Raw genomic sequence first — 16,649 nt, 5'->3', positions numbered from 1 at the left:
TTAGATTTCAAATCCAAAATTAACTTTTCCTATTTTATCTTTCTAAAAAGTAAATCTGCTCGTGTCACTTCACAAGCCCATTCAATGCCATGGCTTCAGTGGCATATGAGCCCCATGGGGCTAACCCCAATGTACCTCTTTAGTCTCGCTTTTCTACTCTTTCACCGGTACCTTATGCATGATGCCACCAGGCATCATTATAGTTCTCGTGCACATATCCTCCCCTCTCTCTTGCCTCTTCCTGTTATTTAGCTGACTCCTTTACACAGCTCAAGACAGCTCAGTGTCACTCCCTGAGTAGCTGCCTCTCCAGAGCCTATGAGTGCTGCCATCAACCTCCTTCATGGATTGCCAACTCCTTGAAGTGCGGGATTGTTTTAGCCCCATTCCTAGTACATAAAAGGTTTTTATAAATGTTGACAAGAATATTAATGCTTTTTTCATAAAGTTATTTCTGGGGTGAATGAAATTTCATATATTTAGCCACATTTTTTAACCCATCAGAATGAGAGCTCTCTGATAAGGGAGGGGAGTTATTAGTGACAGCAGAAAAAAGTTCCATTTGCAAAGGAATTATCTATTTTAAAAGAAAAGTCAGCCATATAAAGAAATACCATTGAATATAATGACTTCCACAATAAACTTTTGGGTTATTATTATTATTATTATTTTTTTTTTTGAGAGAGAGAGAGAGAGCACGAGCGCAAGTAGGAGAGGGGCAGAGTGAGAGTGAGAGGGAGAGAATCATAATCTGGCTCCACACCCAGTACAGAACCCAATGCAGGGCTTGATCTCAACAACTGTGAGATCATGACCTGAGCCTAAATCAAGAGTTGGACGCTTAATCCATTGAGCCACCCAGGCACACCCACAACAAACTCATTTATCCATAAATCAGAGCTCATTGGCTAGAAACTTACCTGCCATCTTCTAATATGTATATATATGTTTATATTTATTTACATATATAAAATATTTATTTATATATTTATATTTTATTTGTGGTGTTGAATCCCTGAAACTTCTGGAGTGCAGTCCTAATCATCAAAAATATTTTTCCTCTTTTATTTTTACAAGATGAAGTGAGTTTTATTGAAGTAATAAGAGCTAGTATTTGTTGAGTGCTATGTGACAGTCACTGTTATAAGTGTTTTGCTTATATCATCTCATTTAATACAATCACCCATTAAATTGGTCATGATAGTTGCCTAAGTGTATGGATGAGGAAACAGGTATTATCAGTGGTTACAAGATACATCTAGAATTACATGTCTTATTAAACAGTGGAATTCAAGTACAGTTGTTCTGTCTCAAGAACCCAGCAACTGTGCTTTATTATACTCATACTATTTGAAAAGTTATCTTGCAGGTATGAGACGAGCGTGAGAAGCACACAGAATATCTAATTAATCAACTCTGTAAGTTGAAATGTCATGCAATTATCTCTTACCTGACATCAGAAAAAGTCATTAGCTTATGTCTCTCATGTCACAGTCCTGAAGATGCAAGAAATCTAAGAGATGACCTAGAAATTTTCCATTACTTCACATATATTGACACATATGTCTAAAGGTTAAGTGATTTATACTAGATATTAGAGCTAGTCTGGTGCTAAGCTAAGAATAAAACTCTCATGAAGCACTCTTAAATTTTCTAACAAATTAGAGCCAACATCAGTGTCACATCCTCTTCCTGAGTTAACCTCAATGAGGAAACCTATTAGCAATTGTAAAACTTCTGTTACACCTGCAACCAATTTAGAATTCAAGTTGGCAAGGCCAACACTCAACTGGAATATCTTCCATCGCTTGGATGATAGCAAAATTGTCTGGTGGTTTTATTTAAAAGTTTATAGAATGGGGCGCCTGGGTGGTGCAGTCGGTTAAGCGTCCAACTTCAGCCAGGTCACGATCTTGCGGTCCGTGAGTTCGAGCCCCGCGTCAGGCTCTGGGCTGATGGCTCAGAGCCTGGAGCCTGTTTCCGATTCTGTGTCTCCCTCTCTCTCTGCCCTCCCCCGTTCATGCTCTGTCTCTCTCTCTGTCCCAAAAATAAATAAACGTTGAAAAAAAAATAAAAAAAAAATAAATAAATAAAAATAAAAGTTTATAGAATGATCCTGTTATTCACTTCTACTCAATTTTAAAGCTTTCTGTGAAAAAAATAAATCTCTATTTTAAATTTAATTTAAGTTTTAAGTGTATTTATTTGTTTTGAGAGAGAGAGAGATGTGGGAGGGGCAGAGAGAGAGAGGGAGAGAGAGAGAGAATCCCAGGCAGGCTCCCCACCATCAGTGGAGAGCCCATTGTAGGGCTTGAACTCACAAAGTGCAAGTTCATGACCTGAACCAAAACCAAGAGTTGGAGGCTTAACTGCCTGAGCCACACAGGCACCCTGAAAAATATAAATCTTTATTAAAGTAGCAATTCATTTATATACAGATTAAATGATAGCATTATTTCTTAACAGGATGATTCAGAAAAAATATTAATCAGAATATTTAGTTTGAAGTGTCTTTCTTGCTACGTACATGATATTTTCACATAATTCTCAAGAGAATGGCTTTAAGTCTTTTTGACAAAAGATATTTCAGTTGTCTGAAGACCTACATTTACACTATGATATAAATAGGCTTTTGGCCTTTTTTGCCATTATCAGTTTGAAACTATTTCATAGACAATTTTATCTCTCTCTTTTTTGAAATTATACGTTTGTCTTCTGTGTGTCTTAGAACAAATAGAAGGGCCACATATACATTTCTTATTTTCCCTAGTTTCTCTACAGTTAAGCTTTTCTAAATGGGAGAAAAAATTCTCCCCTTTATTGACCTCTTCACCTCTTATTCTGAAATAAGAACTTTGGAATAACAATCTTTAAATTTTAAAGAGCATCAATTGTAAAATGACTTAACTTTCTTGAGGGAGGTAAACCATAAATACTAAATGAAAAGTTCACAGTGTTCTAGACTGCATCCTGATTTCAGAAACAGTGAGAGGTTAAAAAAAAAAATACATCTAAGAACTAATAAAACAAACACTCATGATTTAAATTTCAGTGCAGTATCCCATCCCTTTCCTGAGATGTCCTCAATAAGGGACTCTTGTAAAATTTATAAAAATGTCACATCTGCTAATATTTTAAAAGCAAAGTATTTAGGGGCACCTGGGTGGCTCAGTTGGTTAAGCCTCTGACTTCGGCTCACAGTTTGTGAGTTCAAGCCCTGCGTTGGGCTCTGTGCTGAAAGCTCAGAGCCTGGAGTCCACTTCAGATTCTGTATCTCCCTCTCTCTTTGCCCCTCCCCTATATTCACCCCCTTCTCTCTCTCTCTCTCTCTCTCTGTCTCTCTCTCTCTCTCTCAAAAATAAGTTATAAACATTAAAATAATTTTTTAAAGCAAAGTATTTATGTTACATATTACCCCTAAACTGTATTGTTTTCCTTAATATGGGATATAAGATTTCCAATTACAAAATGACTTACTTGAAAGAGCACCCCCATTCTCTGGCATTTTAAGAATATATTTAAACTGAAACAAATGTGGATCTCAGTCAGATACAGTGGTTTCTGAACAGTCAGTTTTTGGAAATTCTAGGAGATACTTGCCACAGTTAGAGCAGTCTCTGGTTTCATTTTGAATTTCACTGCAGGTGATTTTACTTTTGGTTTACATTTAATTGCATTTTTGAGATATTAACACATGTTTTTGGCTGCCTGGAAACAGTGGTATCTACTTTTTTTGATCTAGAAAATAACAATATAAACACATATACATAATTTATTATATTTGACAATCCTAAGTGGTCCGATGATGGCTTTTTCACCATGAAAATTCATCGAGAACTCATCATGTCACTTTGTAATTAAGTATAGTGATTTACAGTTGTCTCAATAGGTATATTCTATCTTATAATCATAGATACCTCCTCTTAACTTCGGTGTTACCTTCTTTCTGAGCCTTATTCCCCAGGCTTTATTCTGCCTGAAATCTTCACAATAGATTCATGTTTTGCTTGATTTGACTGTTATTGGTTTTTATTATTTACAAACAAAAATACCTCTTAATACCTAATTTCATTTGAAAGCACCATGTAAAATTTATACTCATAACAATTTTGGATTTTTTACATTTACCTATAGAACAATTATAGAGATATACTAGACTTAGATGTCTTTTTGTTTTGTAGCCTAGCATATTTGGTGAGTTTGAGCTACCATGTAAACTATACTGAAAATGTGATGTATTAAGTTACCAGCCAAAAGTTAAAACTAGATTAAACAGATCTATGTATTAAGAAAGATATTATGGGGGCACCAGGGTGGCACAGTCAATTGAGCCACCTGACTTTGGCTCAGGTAGTGATCTTGTGTCTTCATAAGTTCGAGCCCCACATTGTGCTCTCTGCTGTCAGGATAGAGCCTGCTTTGGATCCTCTGTCTCCCTTTCTGTCTGCCCCTCCCCTACTTGTGCTCTCTCTCTCTCTGTCAAAAATAAATAAACATTTAAAAGATTTAAAGATATTATGTTACTATAATATTTGAGTTTGAGATTTATCCTGTAGATAATGGGAAATGTTAAATAACATTTTTAGGCAGGGCTGATATATATACAACCTGGGTTCCCAAGAAGACTGTAGATATTTGTTTCATGCCACCCCAAATTTGTACAGCATCCAGTTGGGAAGCAGTCCCTAAATAGGTAGTAAGCAAGGTCTGCCTTCCATTTAGAAAAGGCAAAATAGGGGCACCTGGGTGGCTCATTTAGTTGAGCACTGGACTCTTGATTTCAGCTCAGGTCATGATCTCTGGGTCATGGGATTGAGCCCTGTGTCGGGTTCCACGCTGATTGTGGAGCCTGATGGAGTCCGTCTCTCTCTCTCTCTCTCTCTCTCTCTCTCTCTCTCTCTCTCTCTTCTCCCCCTCTGTCCCTGCCCCCTGCTAACTCTCTCTAAAATTAAGAATAAAATATTTTAAAAAATAAAAGGCAAAATAGATGGCCCACATCCTGATAAGCTATTGCATTAAGCGATAGATGTCAGCATGGTTATTTGGATGTTCTTCTTTGCTACTCTGAATCGTAAGGACATGATATGATTATGTGATCATGTAAGGTAGGGTGGACAAAAGGATTTGTTTGGTGTCAAGAGGGCAGAGGGCTGGTGCTGGTAGCATGTAATTGAAACACCCGGGAGTATCCTACCTTCACAGGTATGAAGTAGGGAGAAGGGCCAACACTATTACCAAGATTCAGTAGTTCTCTCTCCATACTCATGTGTTCTTTTTCCAATGTTAGGTGTACTCTCGTATGGGTGATGTGTTTTAATCTAGTAATGACACTCAGCCTCTTTTTCCTTGATAAGTCTTGAAAATAAAAGATTTATATTAGTGTCTCATCAGTAGTGATTACGTTACTTTACCAAATCTGGACCAAGACTGTTTGGCTGGGCTTGAGCTTGATCCTTTTCCTTGATGGAGTGGTAGAGTTAGGGTCACGCCAGCTGCATGGAATTAGCATGGAAAAATATTTCTAATAAGAAAAATCAGATTGTGGTTATTAGAATAACGGATAGCAGAAGTGTGATGGCAGAAGGAACAGATAGTTAAACATTTGATGACTCTGGTAATCTACTTTTCTTCATATTCCCTCAAGTTAGGCATAATCATAATTGGATCCTTGCATCTTGGGTGTAATTATATGTGTACCTTGTTTTAGATCTTGTGAAAAGCATCATTAGGTTTGATAGGGATGAGATACATTAGTTAGAGGGTGGATGAAACAACACAAGTCTGCTTACCAAACTGTAAAAACCAGTGTTCTCAATGCCAGAATGGTATCAAGCCATGATGACTTCTGGAATTAAAGAAGTATGATCACTAATCACAAGTGGAAAGGTTAAATCAGTGAATTGTCTGGGAGTCAGTATTCCCTCTTCAGTGCTCTGTGCATTCCATGTTTCTGAAGAGCATGCCATCTGAGAACAATTTTACTATGGACGTTGACAAGCCTCCCTTGTGTCCTGCAATTGGCCCCTTTGTGGGTGATCATGATTATTATCCCCAATTCTGAGTATATTTCAAAGAGTGAAATACTCTAATTCCTAAGCTTGAGAAATCACATGTAGCTTAATGGAAACATATTACTTTAAACACTTTACACAACTGCCCAGAATTATCAACTGTCAGTGTAGACAGTAGATGTGTAATGTAATCACTGCTCATTTTGGGGCAGTCACAAGGGTATCCGTGTGGAAAAGCAGCAGTCCCCCCTGTGCAGTTCCAGGTGTATTGTCCAGGGCCATCATAAGCATTTCCAGTGAAATAATGTTCTATTCATTGCTTTATCGTCTTTGAATTGAACAGAATAAAAGGAAGGGAGGAGGAAAGAAATAAGGAAAGAAAGAAAAAAGGAAAAACGCTTTAAGTGAAGGTGCCAACTTGAAATAGTATAGACCACTGAATTGTAAATATATTATTAACTGCATTATCACGCCTAGTAGACTTACTCAGATGTGGATGGTTTGTGTTGGTACATATATCTTCATATCCAGTACATTCCACCTGTCTTGTCTCAGTTATACTTATATTAATTTAATTTTTATTTTACTATTAACTTTTTAGTGCACAAAATTTCATTTTATCATCCACCTTGTGAGCTATTACACAGGAGCAAGTGGGGTGTGTGTGGATGGGGAACATTGACAGCAGGGACTTCCTGAGTTGTCACAGGCTAAGTGCCATTCTCACACTGAACACAATGCCATCTACTAGATTGCAGAGATGAATGATATTGGAAAAATGTATCATTTTGTCTGGAACAGTTTGTAGGGAGGTCCTGCTGCCATGTCACAGACCAAGCCTTGTCTTTCACCTCCAGCTTATCTAAGATGCTGTGGATATCCACATGGGTGTCTCCAATGATTTTGTGCTTAAAAGAAAGCTAATATTTCCCAGAGGTCACTAACAGTGAAAGAGCTTAAAGGAAGGGTAATATTGTTTATGGAATCAGGTGGGCCCCTGTGGAAGCCAAATCATGAGCAGATTTGGGTAAAAAAGAATTCTCTTCCTCAAACCCAGGTTCAATAAAAGAACAGATTTCCTCTTTCTGGAGACTGACTTTTTTTTTTTTTTTTTTCACTTGCAAGACTGGCACTGGCAGGTCCAAGATCTGGGGGGAAATACATTTTCTTATAGTGGCTTATCTGGGATGCAAGTTGAAGGGCAATCCTGTGTTTCCGGCTGTCAGGGCACAATTCCAGTCCTCCTACACAGCAGGTTCCTGAGGATGGACAAGGTATCAGTCATTCTGGAGGAGACTTGCGAAGGACTCATACTTCCCATTAGGTTGAGGCTGTAGAACCATGTGTCCAGTGGCATAGGTGTGAGAGTAGTCAGGCTCTGGGAAGCTGGAACCGTCTGGGGAGGGGAAATGCCATAGCTTTCCAGACTGAGTAGAAAAGGTCCCCACCACGGACACTGGATACTGATCCACAGCCACAGGACCAGTCCCATTCAAGCTGTAGTTGGTGGCAGAATATGCAAAAGATACTCCTTGTGGTTCGGTCCACTGAGAAGAGAAACGCCACTGACTTGGAGGCACGTTGCTGTCATTCCTCAAGATCACATCTTCACTCTGGCTCTAGGGGCTCGATCCCTGGGGGCTTGACATGGCTAAGAGCTCTAGAAGTTAGTCTCTTCCACCATGCTGCTGATGTCCCCTTGAAAATAGATGAAAAAGGCACACCGGAAATTCCACGCAATCTTCATAGGTCCCTGCATGTTCACAGCAGTCTTCCCTCTTACTCCCATGGCGAGTGACACAGGTGACACCTTAATTCCTGACCGTCACCTGAGACAGCAAGCCACTCCGACTGGGCAGTGGTGTCCTGTGATGGCCAGAGTTGCCTGACCCACTTTCAAGCAGTTCAGTCTTAGTTTTATTTTTGTAGATAATTTAACGTTTTATTTTGAAATAAATTTTGACATAGAAAAGGGCATACTAAATCAGTACAGAATGTTTTTGTGTATCTTTACCCAAAACCTCTAATACAACATCATACAGAGTGATAATAATACAATTATTAAACCAGAAAATTAGCATTAATACAATACTATTAAACAAACTGTAGACCTTATTTAAATTTCATGTCTTAACACTAAAAAACTATAGCCATTAAAAAGATGAAAAATCTGGGGCGCCTGGGTGGCACAGTCGGTTAAGCGTCCGACTTCAGCCAGGTCACGATCTCGTGGTCCGTGAGTTCGAGCCCCGCGTCGGGCTCTGGGCTGATGGCTCAGAGCCTGGGGCCTGTTTCCGATTCTGTGTCTCCCTCTCTCTCTGCCCCTCCCCCGTTCATGCTCTGTCTCTCTCTGTCCCAAAAATAAATAAACGTTGGAAAAAAAAAAGATGAAAAATCTAAGTATAAGTATGAAATCTTTAGACCTAGTGAAGATACTTTATCTACAAAGATAATTCAGGAAATCAAAAAGGGAAAAATAGGCCATTGTATGATAAAAAATTAAGATTGCATATGTCAAAAGTATAACTGTACAGGAACAAAAGGAAAACTAGGGTATGTTTTAACCTATAGTCTGAGCAACATTGCGAAGTTAGAACATCAGTATGTGTCCCCTCATTATAGTTTACAAGCTTTTAAATATAGGAATAATATATATTAAATTATTTTAAAACCTCTAATCTTGTGCTTTGTGTATGATGAATACAAATATTTACAAGAAAACATTACTGAGTGAAACAAGTTAACTCCTTATTTGTGTAAACTATTTCACAGTAGTAAAATTCTAAGAAATGAGCTTTTTGGAAATGAGCTTTTTAGAATTTTAACTCTTTGCTAATGAGAAAAATTAGACAAAGGTTTCATTCAAACTGAGGCAGCTGTATCCCCTCTCTGCATGACAGGAAAATAAAATAGGAAACAATTTGTTTCAATGTTCAAAATAAGGTGGGAATTGCAAGTGAAGAACTCTCAACTTTAATGTATTCATTCATTCAGTTATTCATTCATTCTGCATAAATTTTGTTCAGTTTGCTCACGATGCTCATCAGATCGACGTTCTTTAAAGTCATTATGCATGAGATGTACTTTAGCACTAAATGGTTTGCTCCTGCAGAGACAGTACAAAATCTGAATCCAGAGGGTTTCAACAAGATTTCTGTTCTCCTTTACCCTGCCTGTCTAAAAGTACCTCACTTACCAGGACAAAGAAAAGCCTGAGCATAATGAGGCAGGTATAATTGAATACCTGTAAGGGTTTAGATTCAGATGGCTAAGAACACATGGCTTCTATGTCAGAAGTAACAAACATTCATCTATGAATCAAGGTCAATTATGGTAAGTTAAAAGGGTAATCGTATCTGTCCGTACTCAAGCCCAGCAGAGAGAGTACACTTAGACACTTATGAGGCTTAGAAAAAGAAATGGCTTCTGAACATCCAGAAGCCCTCTAAGTATAATGCACAGTCCTCCAGAATATAAGAGGTTTCAAAAACTATAGTCTTAAAAGGGAATATAGACCCTGATGCATCTATGACTAGATTATACTAGGGTCCAAGGTGACCAGCATCCAGATGACAGTAGGAAAAGAAATATTTGCTGTTTAGGGGCACTTGGGTGGCTCAGTCAGTTAAGCATCCAACTCTTCGATTTCAGCTTAGGCCATGTTCTCATGGTTTGTGAGTCTGAGCCCTATGTCTGGCTATATGCTGACCACTGACCATGCAGAGCCTGCTTGGGATTCTCTCTCTCCTCTCTCCCCCTCTTTCTCTGTCCCTTCCCAACCTATCAGAATAAATAAATAAACATAAAAAAAATACTTGCTGTTTAGAGATGTACTCTCAGAAACTAACATCTGTTGTAGATTTGAAACTAAAATTATTTTATAACATACCATACATAAATATAATAAAATGGTATTAAATATAAGGCCAAATAAAGTTCTACCTTTTTAAATAAACATGTTACTACTAATACATCAACATTTTAATTGAATTAAAGAAACATTATTTTACATTACAGATTATACTCAGTTTGTACAAATATATTACATCTCATATCATGAAGGACTTATCCATGAACAGAGAAATGCAGCTGACATGTTTAGGAATTATTAATGCTTTATAATTTCTCAGCAATACACTATGTTTCTTTCATCAGAATAAAAGCTTGAAGAACAAACTCTTGTCAGGAAACAAGCTGTGTGGCATCCATGCAGAAGAGGTGAGTAAATTTTCTCTTCTAGATTCAACAAAATAGAAAGTGCCAGAATATTAGTGCCAGGTTTTTCTTTTAAAACCCAGATACCCGGAGACTTTTCTTTCACTAACACAAAGGAAAACATCGGAATAGGAAAATTAAAACAGATTTTTAACCTTAGATATTTTTGGATGTTTTTGACATAGCATAACCAAGAACAAAAAAAAAAAAAAAAAAAAAAATTAAAAGCCCGTTAGGCATTACTTCCCTACAGTGATTTTATGGATTCCTTCCTTAATTGGATTATCAGGATTTCCTTAATAGTGAATATCTGAAGGTCCTTGAATTTTTTTATTTTTAACCATCTATGTGATGTCTGCAAAGTTTTGCAATAACAATAAGTGTCAGAAAGAGGATCCTGGGGTTGACCATAAATCTTAAGGAACAAATACATTCCTCAGTTCTACTTGCTAGGCAGGAAATTTGTCTCATGCATTTCTTAGGGTGGGGTGTGGAAAGTCATTCTGGTTAATCCAGATTTAACTAAAATCAATTTCTTATACTCCTGGTCTCCCAAATCCGTCTGTGATATAATCCCCTATTTAATGTAGTTTAACCCCTTTCCCAAAGCGGTTAGAAGTAAGGCACAGAGTTGGTGAAATACCTCTATAATCTTCTAATGGTGGACTCACATTTTTTGTTCCAATGAACTTTTCCTATTATTATCACCTTATAGCAGGAGGAATAGGGAAGATTACCTGATGACTCATAAGAATTGCTTTTTAGGACTCCAACTAGGAAGTAGTGATACGTGTTTCATTGTACCATATTTGCCAGACCTAGGTCACATGCCTAGCCAAACTGCAAGGAGTCTGGACAATGTCATTAGGTTGGTGGTCATTAGGTTGAGATAATTTTTTAATAAACCAGGTGAGAATACTTCCTGATGGACGTGTAAAATTCATCACTCTAAACACTCAAGTTAGAGTCTAACATGAAATATAAGAACCCATTTATAATGTCTTTCCAATAATGTTGTGCATGAAATATGAGTATAAATTTTCAATACATGGAAAAGAAAGGTTGATGCTTTATAAATGAATAATCAAACTGAATCTCTTGTAGATATGAGCCAGTGTAGTGTTTCTTTCATTACACTTTTCTATTTGAAGAGTATGCTGCTTAATTTGCTATGATTCTAGAAATATTACATGTGTAATGTGCAGTTTCTGGATAGGTAAGCAAGTAGAGCCAATTTTTGAGTAAGAACTATGTTGACTCTGTGGATTGAAACTATATTCTGAGATGGTTGCCAGGTTCCCGGAGTCCCCCAGCACTCATGAAAGAGAGATGGCTCCTGGGAGACATTGCCTATAGTGTTTAGAAACAAACAAAACAAACAAACAAAAATCCAATAAACAAGCAGCAACGTCAATCTGGGCCTACCTGTTATTTTTTAGCCCCTTAGTTCATTAATGAGTCATTTTAAAAATCCATCTCAATTCCTTAAGACGATATATTATATCTACATTTTAACTTATGAATTCCTAGATGGTTCATGATTTAGTATTGCATAATGTTGAAATAAATTTATTCACTTGACCTATCTCTATTTATTTATGGGAAATAATTTAGAGTTTAAAATTCTGGGCAAAGAGGGAGACATGTATATTTTTTTTTTCTGTCACAAAAACACTTGTAAAGAACATGGTAACAGATGTAATTATTTGTATTACCACCACCAAAACAAAATAGTAACGTCCTCTATCAGTTTAGAAGCTAAAAAGGAGCTTGTCTTCTAAATCAGTGACTCTAAACTATTTATAGGTACATAAATATCCACATCCCATTGACACATAATGGCTGGCCAATGTTTTAATTTGCCAGCGCAGAATATTGAAAAGAGTGGAGGCTACTACCAATACCATTGTCTTTACTGTTATTTCACGAAAGAAATGTTCTTGGACATGAATTGTAGAAAAGAAAAACCTCAGAGACTAGCTGAAATATTCTGTCATGGCCACCTTCTTTGTCTTCACCTTCTCCGTTTTTTATTTTACTTACAATTGTTCTCACAAACTTAATTTTACTGTGGACTTGTGGACTTTACAGGCACCAGGATGTCAAATTACATTTAAAATCATTAGTATAGTTTTGGGGCACCTGAGTAGCTCAGTCGGTTAAGTGTCTGACTTTGGCTCAGGTCATTATCTCACGGTTCATGGGTTCAAGCCCCATGTTGGGCTCTGTGCTGACAGATCAGAGCCTGGAGCCTGCTTTGGATTCTGTCTCCCTCTCTCTCTCTGCCTCTTCCCCACTTGCTCTCTCTCTCTCCCTCTCTCTCTCAAAAATAAATAAACATTTAAAAAAATAAAACCATTAGTATAGTTTTAAAAATTGCTAAAATTCCCCAATATGGTAATAGCCCAGTGGTTTGAAGATTATCCCTCTGGCAATTCTAATTTTTCAAAATGATGCCAGGAAGCTAAAGGAAAATACAGTGTCATTGGGGTTTTAGATCAATGTGTATTATAAAATGCATGCACCTGAAATGTACTTATTCTTACTTTGTATACCTTCATCAGATCTTTTGATAGGATTTTGCTTTTTACCTCACAGAACATTAGAAGATGGCTGGAATATACAACACAGAGAAGTGATGAGTGACCGTGATGAAAATTTCTAAGACAAATATTTCTAAATAACCTTAACTAAACTCAGGAATTCTAGCTGCTCTTGCTCAGTGCAGAACAAAGATGTGTAGGCTTTTATTATAGTTCCTGAATGAATCACTGCCTAACACAAAAATTGATGTTTTAATAATTCAAGTTATGAATAAAAGTTTAAATTATATTCTGTACATTCAGTACAAATATGCATTAAAACAAACACCCAAAATGGTTAAAATTAGTCCTTTTTGACACTTTAAAAATAGAGCATTAATTATTTGGAGGGGTAGGAGTGAAATTGGGCATGGGTAGTAGTCATTTCCCATTCCCCATTGATATTGGTCAACATTAGATTGGAAAAATAAATAAAGTCTGTTGACCTAAGAGACTGTCCTGTCTTGTTGATGAGCCCCAGACAGTAGATGGGAACAGTGGGAGACAATGGCAATCAATTGTGCATTTGAAGTTGGAGAAGATCACAGAAATGATTCTTTGCTGGAATCAGTAGCACAAAATTAAGGGTAGCCATGAACAAACCTGCAAATGAAGTTAATGTAACAAAATGAAGTTAATGTATGGAGAGGGATAAGGTTTCTGAAATACCATTATCTGGGGTTACTTAGGGAATTTTGTGCCAGGAGACCAGAGTTATAATAAATGTAGAATCCTGAAGTAGAAGTATAAATTCAGGGGACTGGGGGCTTCAAGTGAAAGTTTTTATTCTTAAACCATACACCTGTAACAATGGCTCTTTATCTTCTTATGCATTATATCATGCACGTCACTTTCACTAGTCCTATCAAGTGAAAGAGGATGCTTTTCTTATGGAAATGGAAATTAGTAGCTAGTTTGTAAGCAGACAAATCTTTACTTCTTCTGGGTATGGAGTTTAACTGCAGAGTTGTGAATTATTAATGTGTCAAGAAGCTGGTTCTTCCTGCCTCCCTTCCTCCATCCCCCTGCCCCTCTCTCCCTCATTCTCTCTCTATTTCAAATCACCACTCTCCCCACTTCACTTTTCCTCTCTCCCTTTTTCCTTGTCTTTTCTTCCTTTCCTTTATCTCATTTCATTTTATTTTTGTTCTTTCTTATAAACTTCCAGATTCAGTAGATCATGAAATGTTGTTGGCTCATGATAGGGATGTCTGTGAAAACTGTTTCTAATATTAGAGCCTTTCAGTGGTGTACCACAGACAGCACTTTTAAGATTGTGCTCTAATTGATGGTGCCTCCAGCATTACCCAATAATTTAGGAATTATACACCATAACATAGCTCCCACTTGGCAAACCCTACTATCTCGCGTCATTAGACATGTCCTGAATATAGTAGGAAACTAAATAGTATAGTTGCAGTTGGTTCAGTGAAAGACGCATGTACATTCAATGTAGCTTTGAAAATTATAATATTTAAAAAATATGAGTGGGCTTTATTTCTTAAAAAGAACCTTCATAAAGAGGACCTTAAAGAGGATCTTGTGCTTAGTATGTACTATGGCCAGCTACTTTTGAAATTGAATTTTATTGAGATATAACTTACCTACAATTCATCCCATTTAACTTTACAGTTGGATGGATTTGATCGATGTATATCAAATCAAATGTTAAACATATAGAACATTTCTATCATCTTCAAAGTTTTCTCTTGCTGTTTTATAACCTCTACCACAAACCCACAGCCATTGTCAACTACTAGCCTGATTTCTGTCCTTCTCCTTTGGTCTTTTTTACAATATAATATAAATGGCATTATACAAAAGATAGCTTCTAGTGACTGGGTTATTTCACACAGTATAATGCTTTGGAAATCCATGCACACTGTTACATGTTTCAGTACTTAATTCATTTTTTTAAATTGCTCAATAGTATGCTAGTACTTCATGATCGTACCAGAAGATGTTTGCTGTGCACCAGTTAATGGGCATGTTGCTTATTTCTACTTTTTGACTATTACGAATAAAGATACTATAAACATTTGTGTTTATGCTGTAATTTCTCTTGTACAAATACCTAGAAAGCATTGCTGTATAATGCAGTGTGCTTATGTTTAACTTTATAAAAAACCACCAAACTGTATCCCAAAGTGACTATACCATTTTACATTCCTCTTCAACTCTTTTACTATTTTTTCAGTTATCATTCTTTATTTGACGATGATAATCCATTTGTGTTTGTGTTCTCCTACTGAGGAATCAGAACTTGTCATTTTAGATACACAAAGGCAAATACCTGAGGTCCTCATGTTAGAATATTTGAAATTGCATCTGTGCTGGAAGAATAGGAAGGCATGATCATCATCTGTGGCTCACCAGATATATATCCATAGGGTAGTCAACCATGTCTGCTGAGAGAAATGTCCTTGTCATAAAGCCCTTTTATATTTGGCGTAGTCCTCTCAAAAAGTGCCTTCTTCTGCAGAGCAAACAGCCTTCACCTCAGCTTCCTAGCTGCTTTCTTTACACTCTGTCACATTTGCTTGCTGCCCTCCCTTTGGACATACAGCAAATTCAAACTTGGTTGTCAACTTAAATTTACCCTTATTTAATCTTAAAAAATAAGTAACTGCAACTAAACAGTGAAAACTGTAGCCTAGTTATACATAGGTATATCCAGCATCTAAAATTGAATTGTTGGACATACTCTGGTGACTAAAGTGTGAGTGTATTCTTTTGTGGGGGGAGATGCTAGACAGAGAAACGATAAACTACTTTCTTTAAATAATGCCTTTAAAAAAATACGGTTCCTATTGTGTGACAACTTTACTCAAATAAAAAAATTAAATGTTAAATGTCAAATAAAATTTCTACCCAAAAAAATTAAACACTATGGTTCCTTTGCACAGGCTTTGGTTTTCTCTTCCTGCCTGGACTACCTGGATGTCGGACTTCGAAAGCAGAGATTAAGCTTTTGCTTGACTGCAAACTTTATTCTTGTACAGTTTAAAATCATTTTAATCTTCAAGTTTGAAAATATAAATGAAATTAAGGAACTAATCTATGTTTCTGTTCTTGCAGTCAAAAAAAATCCAAGCTCAGCTGAAGGAGCTTCGTTATGGGAAGAAGGATTTATTATTTAAGGTGAGAATCTTTCTCCCTTCCCCCTCACCAACCCAATAAGTGAACTATAATATTATTTAGCTTACATTTAATTTCTGGATTTTTATAAGAATTATAGCTGTATTTGACTGCATTGAAGATGTTTTCATTTTCTTGCCTTCTTAATTAACGGAGATAAACGCAAATATGATTTCCTGGGTACATTCTTAATCAAAGGTAGGCATCATTTCAAAGTATTTAAAGTCTCTTTGTAACCTTCGATTACTTTAATTCAATATTGAGGAATACTGTATTTCAGAATATTTACATTAAGGAGAACATAGATTGAGTGAATATCCAGAGATGAGATCCACTGGTTATCTACATTCTTGACTTCCAGAGGCCCCTGCATAAATCTCTTTTTTACTAAGAGTCTTCCTATTTAATCATTGTTGATTGATTTTCACCATTGATACTTTTTTTTTTTTACAAGACTATTAAGTCACCATCTGTGTATAGATAGACATCTACCACAAACTATGGACTAGTGTCCCCCCAAAGATATCCACCTGCCAATTCCTGGAAGCTGTGAATATTATACTTTATGAGAAGAGAAACTTTACAGAGGTGATTAAGTTAAGGATCTTCAGATAGGAAGGTTATTCCAAAATATCCAGGCAAGACCTAAATAGAATCATGCAAGTCCTTATCACAGTGAAATAAGAAAGCCTAAACAAGAAGG

At 36.7% G+C, this 16,649-nt stretch overlaps 1 protein-coding gene across 5 annotated transcripts in view; it reads left to right on the top strand.

Moving 5' to 3' along the window:
* Positions 1-16,649, top strand: part of LUZP2 (leucine zipper protein 2) — a 510,394-nt gene that overhangs the window by 355,836 nt on the left and 137,909 nt on the right. For all 5 annotated transcript variants that reach the window (XM_040495599.1, XM_040495596.1, XM_040495595.1 and 2 more), the window contains exons 6-7: positions 10,167-10,229; positions 15,887-15,949. In XM_040495599.1, coding sequence (XP_040351533.1) covers positions 10,167-10,229; positions 15,887-15,949 — 126 coding nt within the window. The remainder of the gene's footprint in view (positions 1-10,166; positions 10,230-15,886; positions 15,950-16,649) is intronic.

Source organism: Herpailurus yagouaroundi, unplaced genomic scaffold (genome assembly GCF_014898765.1).
Source record: "Herpailurus yagouaroundi ecotype Mexico unplaced genomic scaffold, PumYag 187, whole genome shotgun sequence".
Lineage (NCBI taxonomy): Eukaryota > Metazoa > Chordata > Mammalia > Carnivora > Felidae > Herpailurus > Herpailurus yagouaroundi.
The sequence above is the reverse complement of the archived record's forward strand: the minus strand, read 5'-3'. Positions and strand labels throughout refer to the sequence as shown.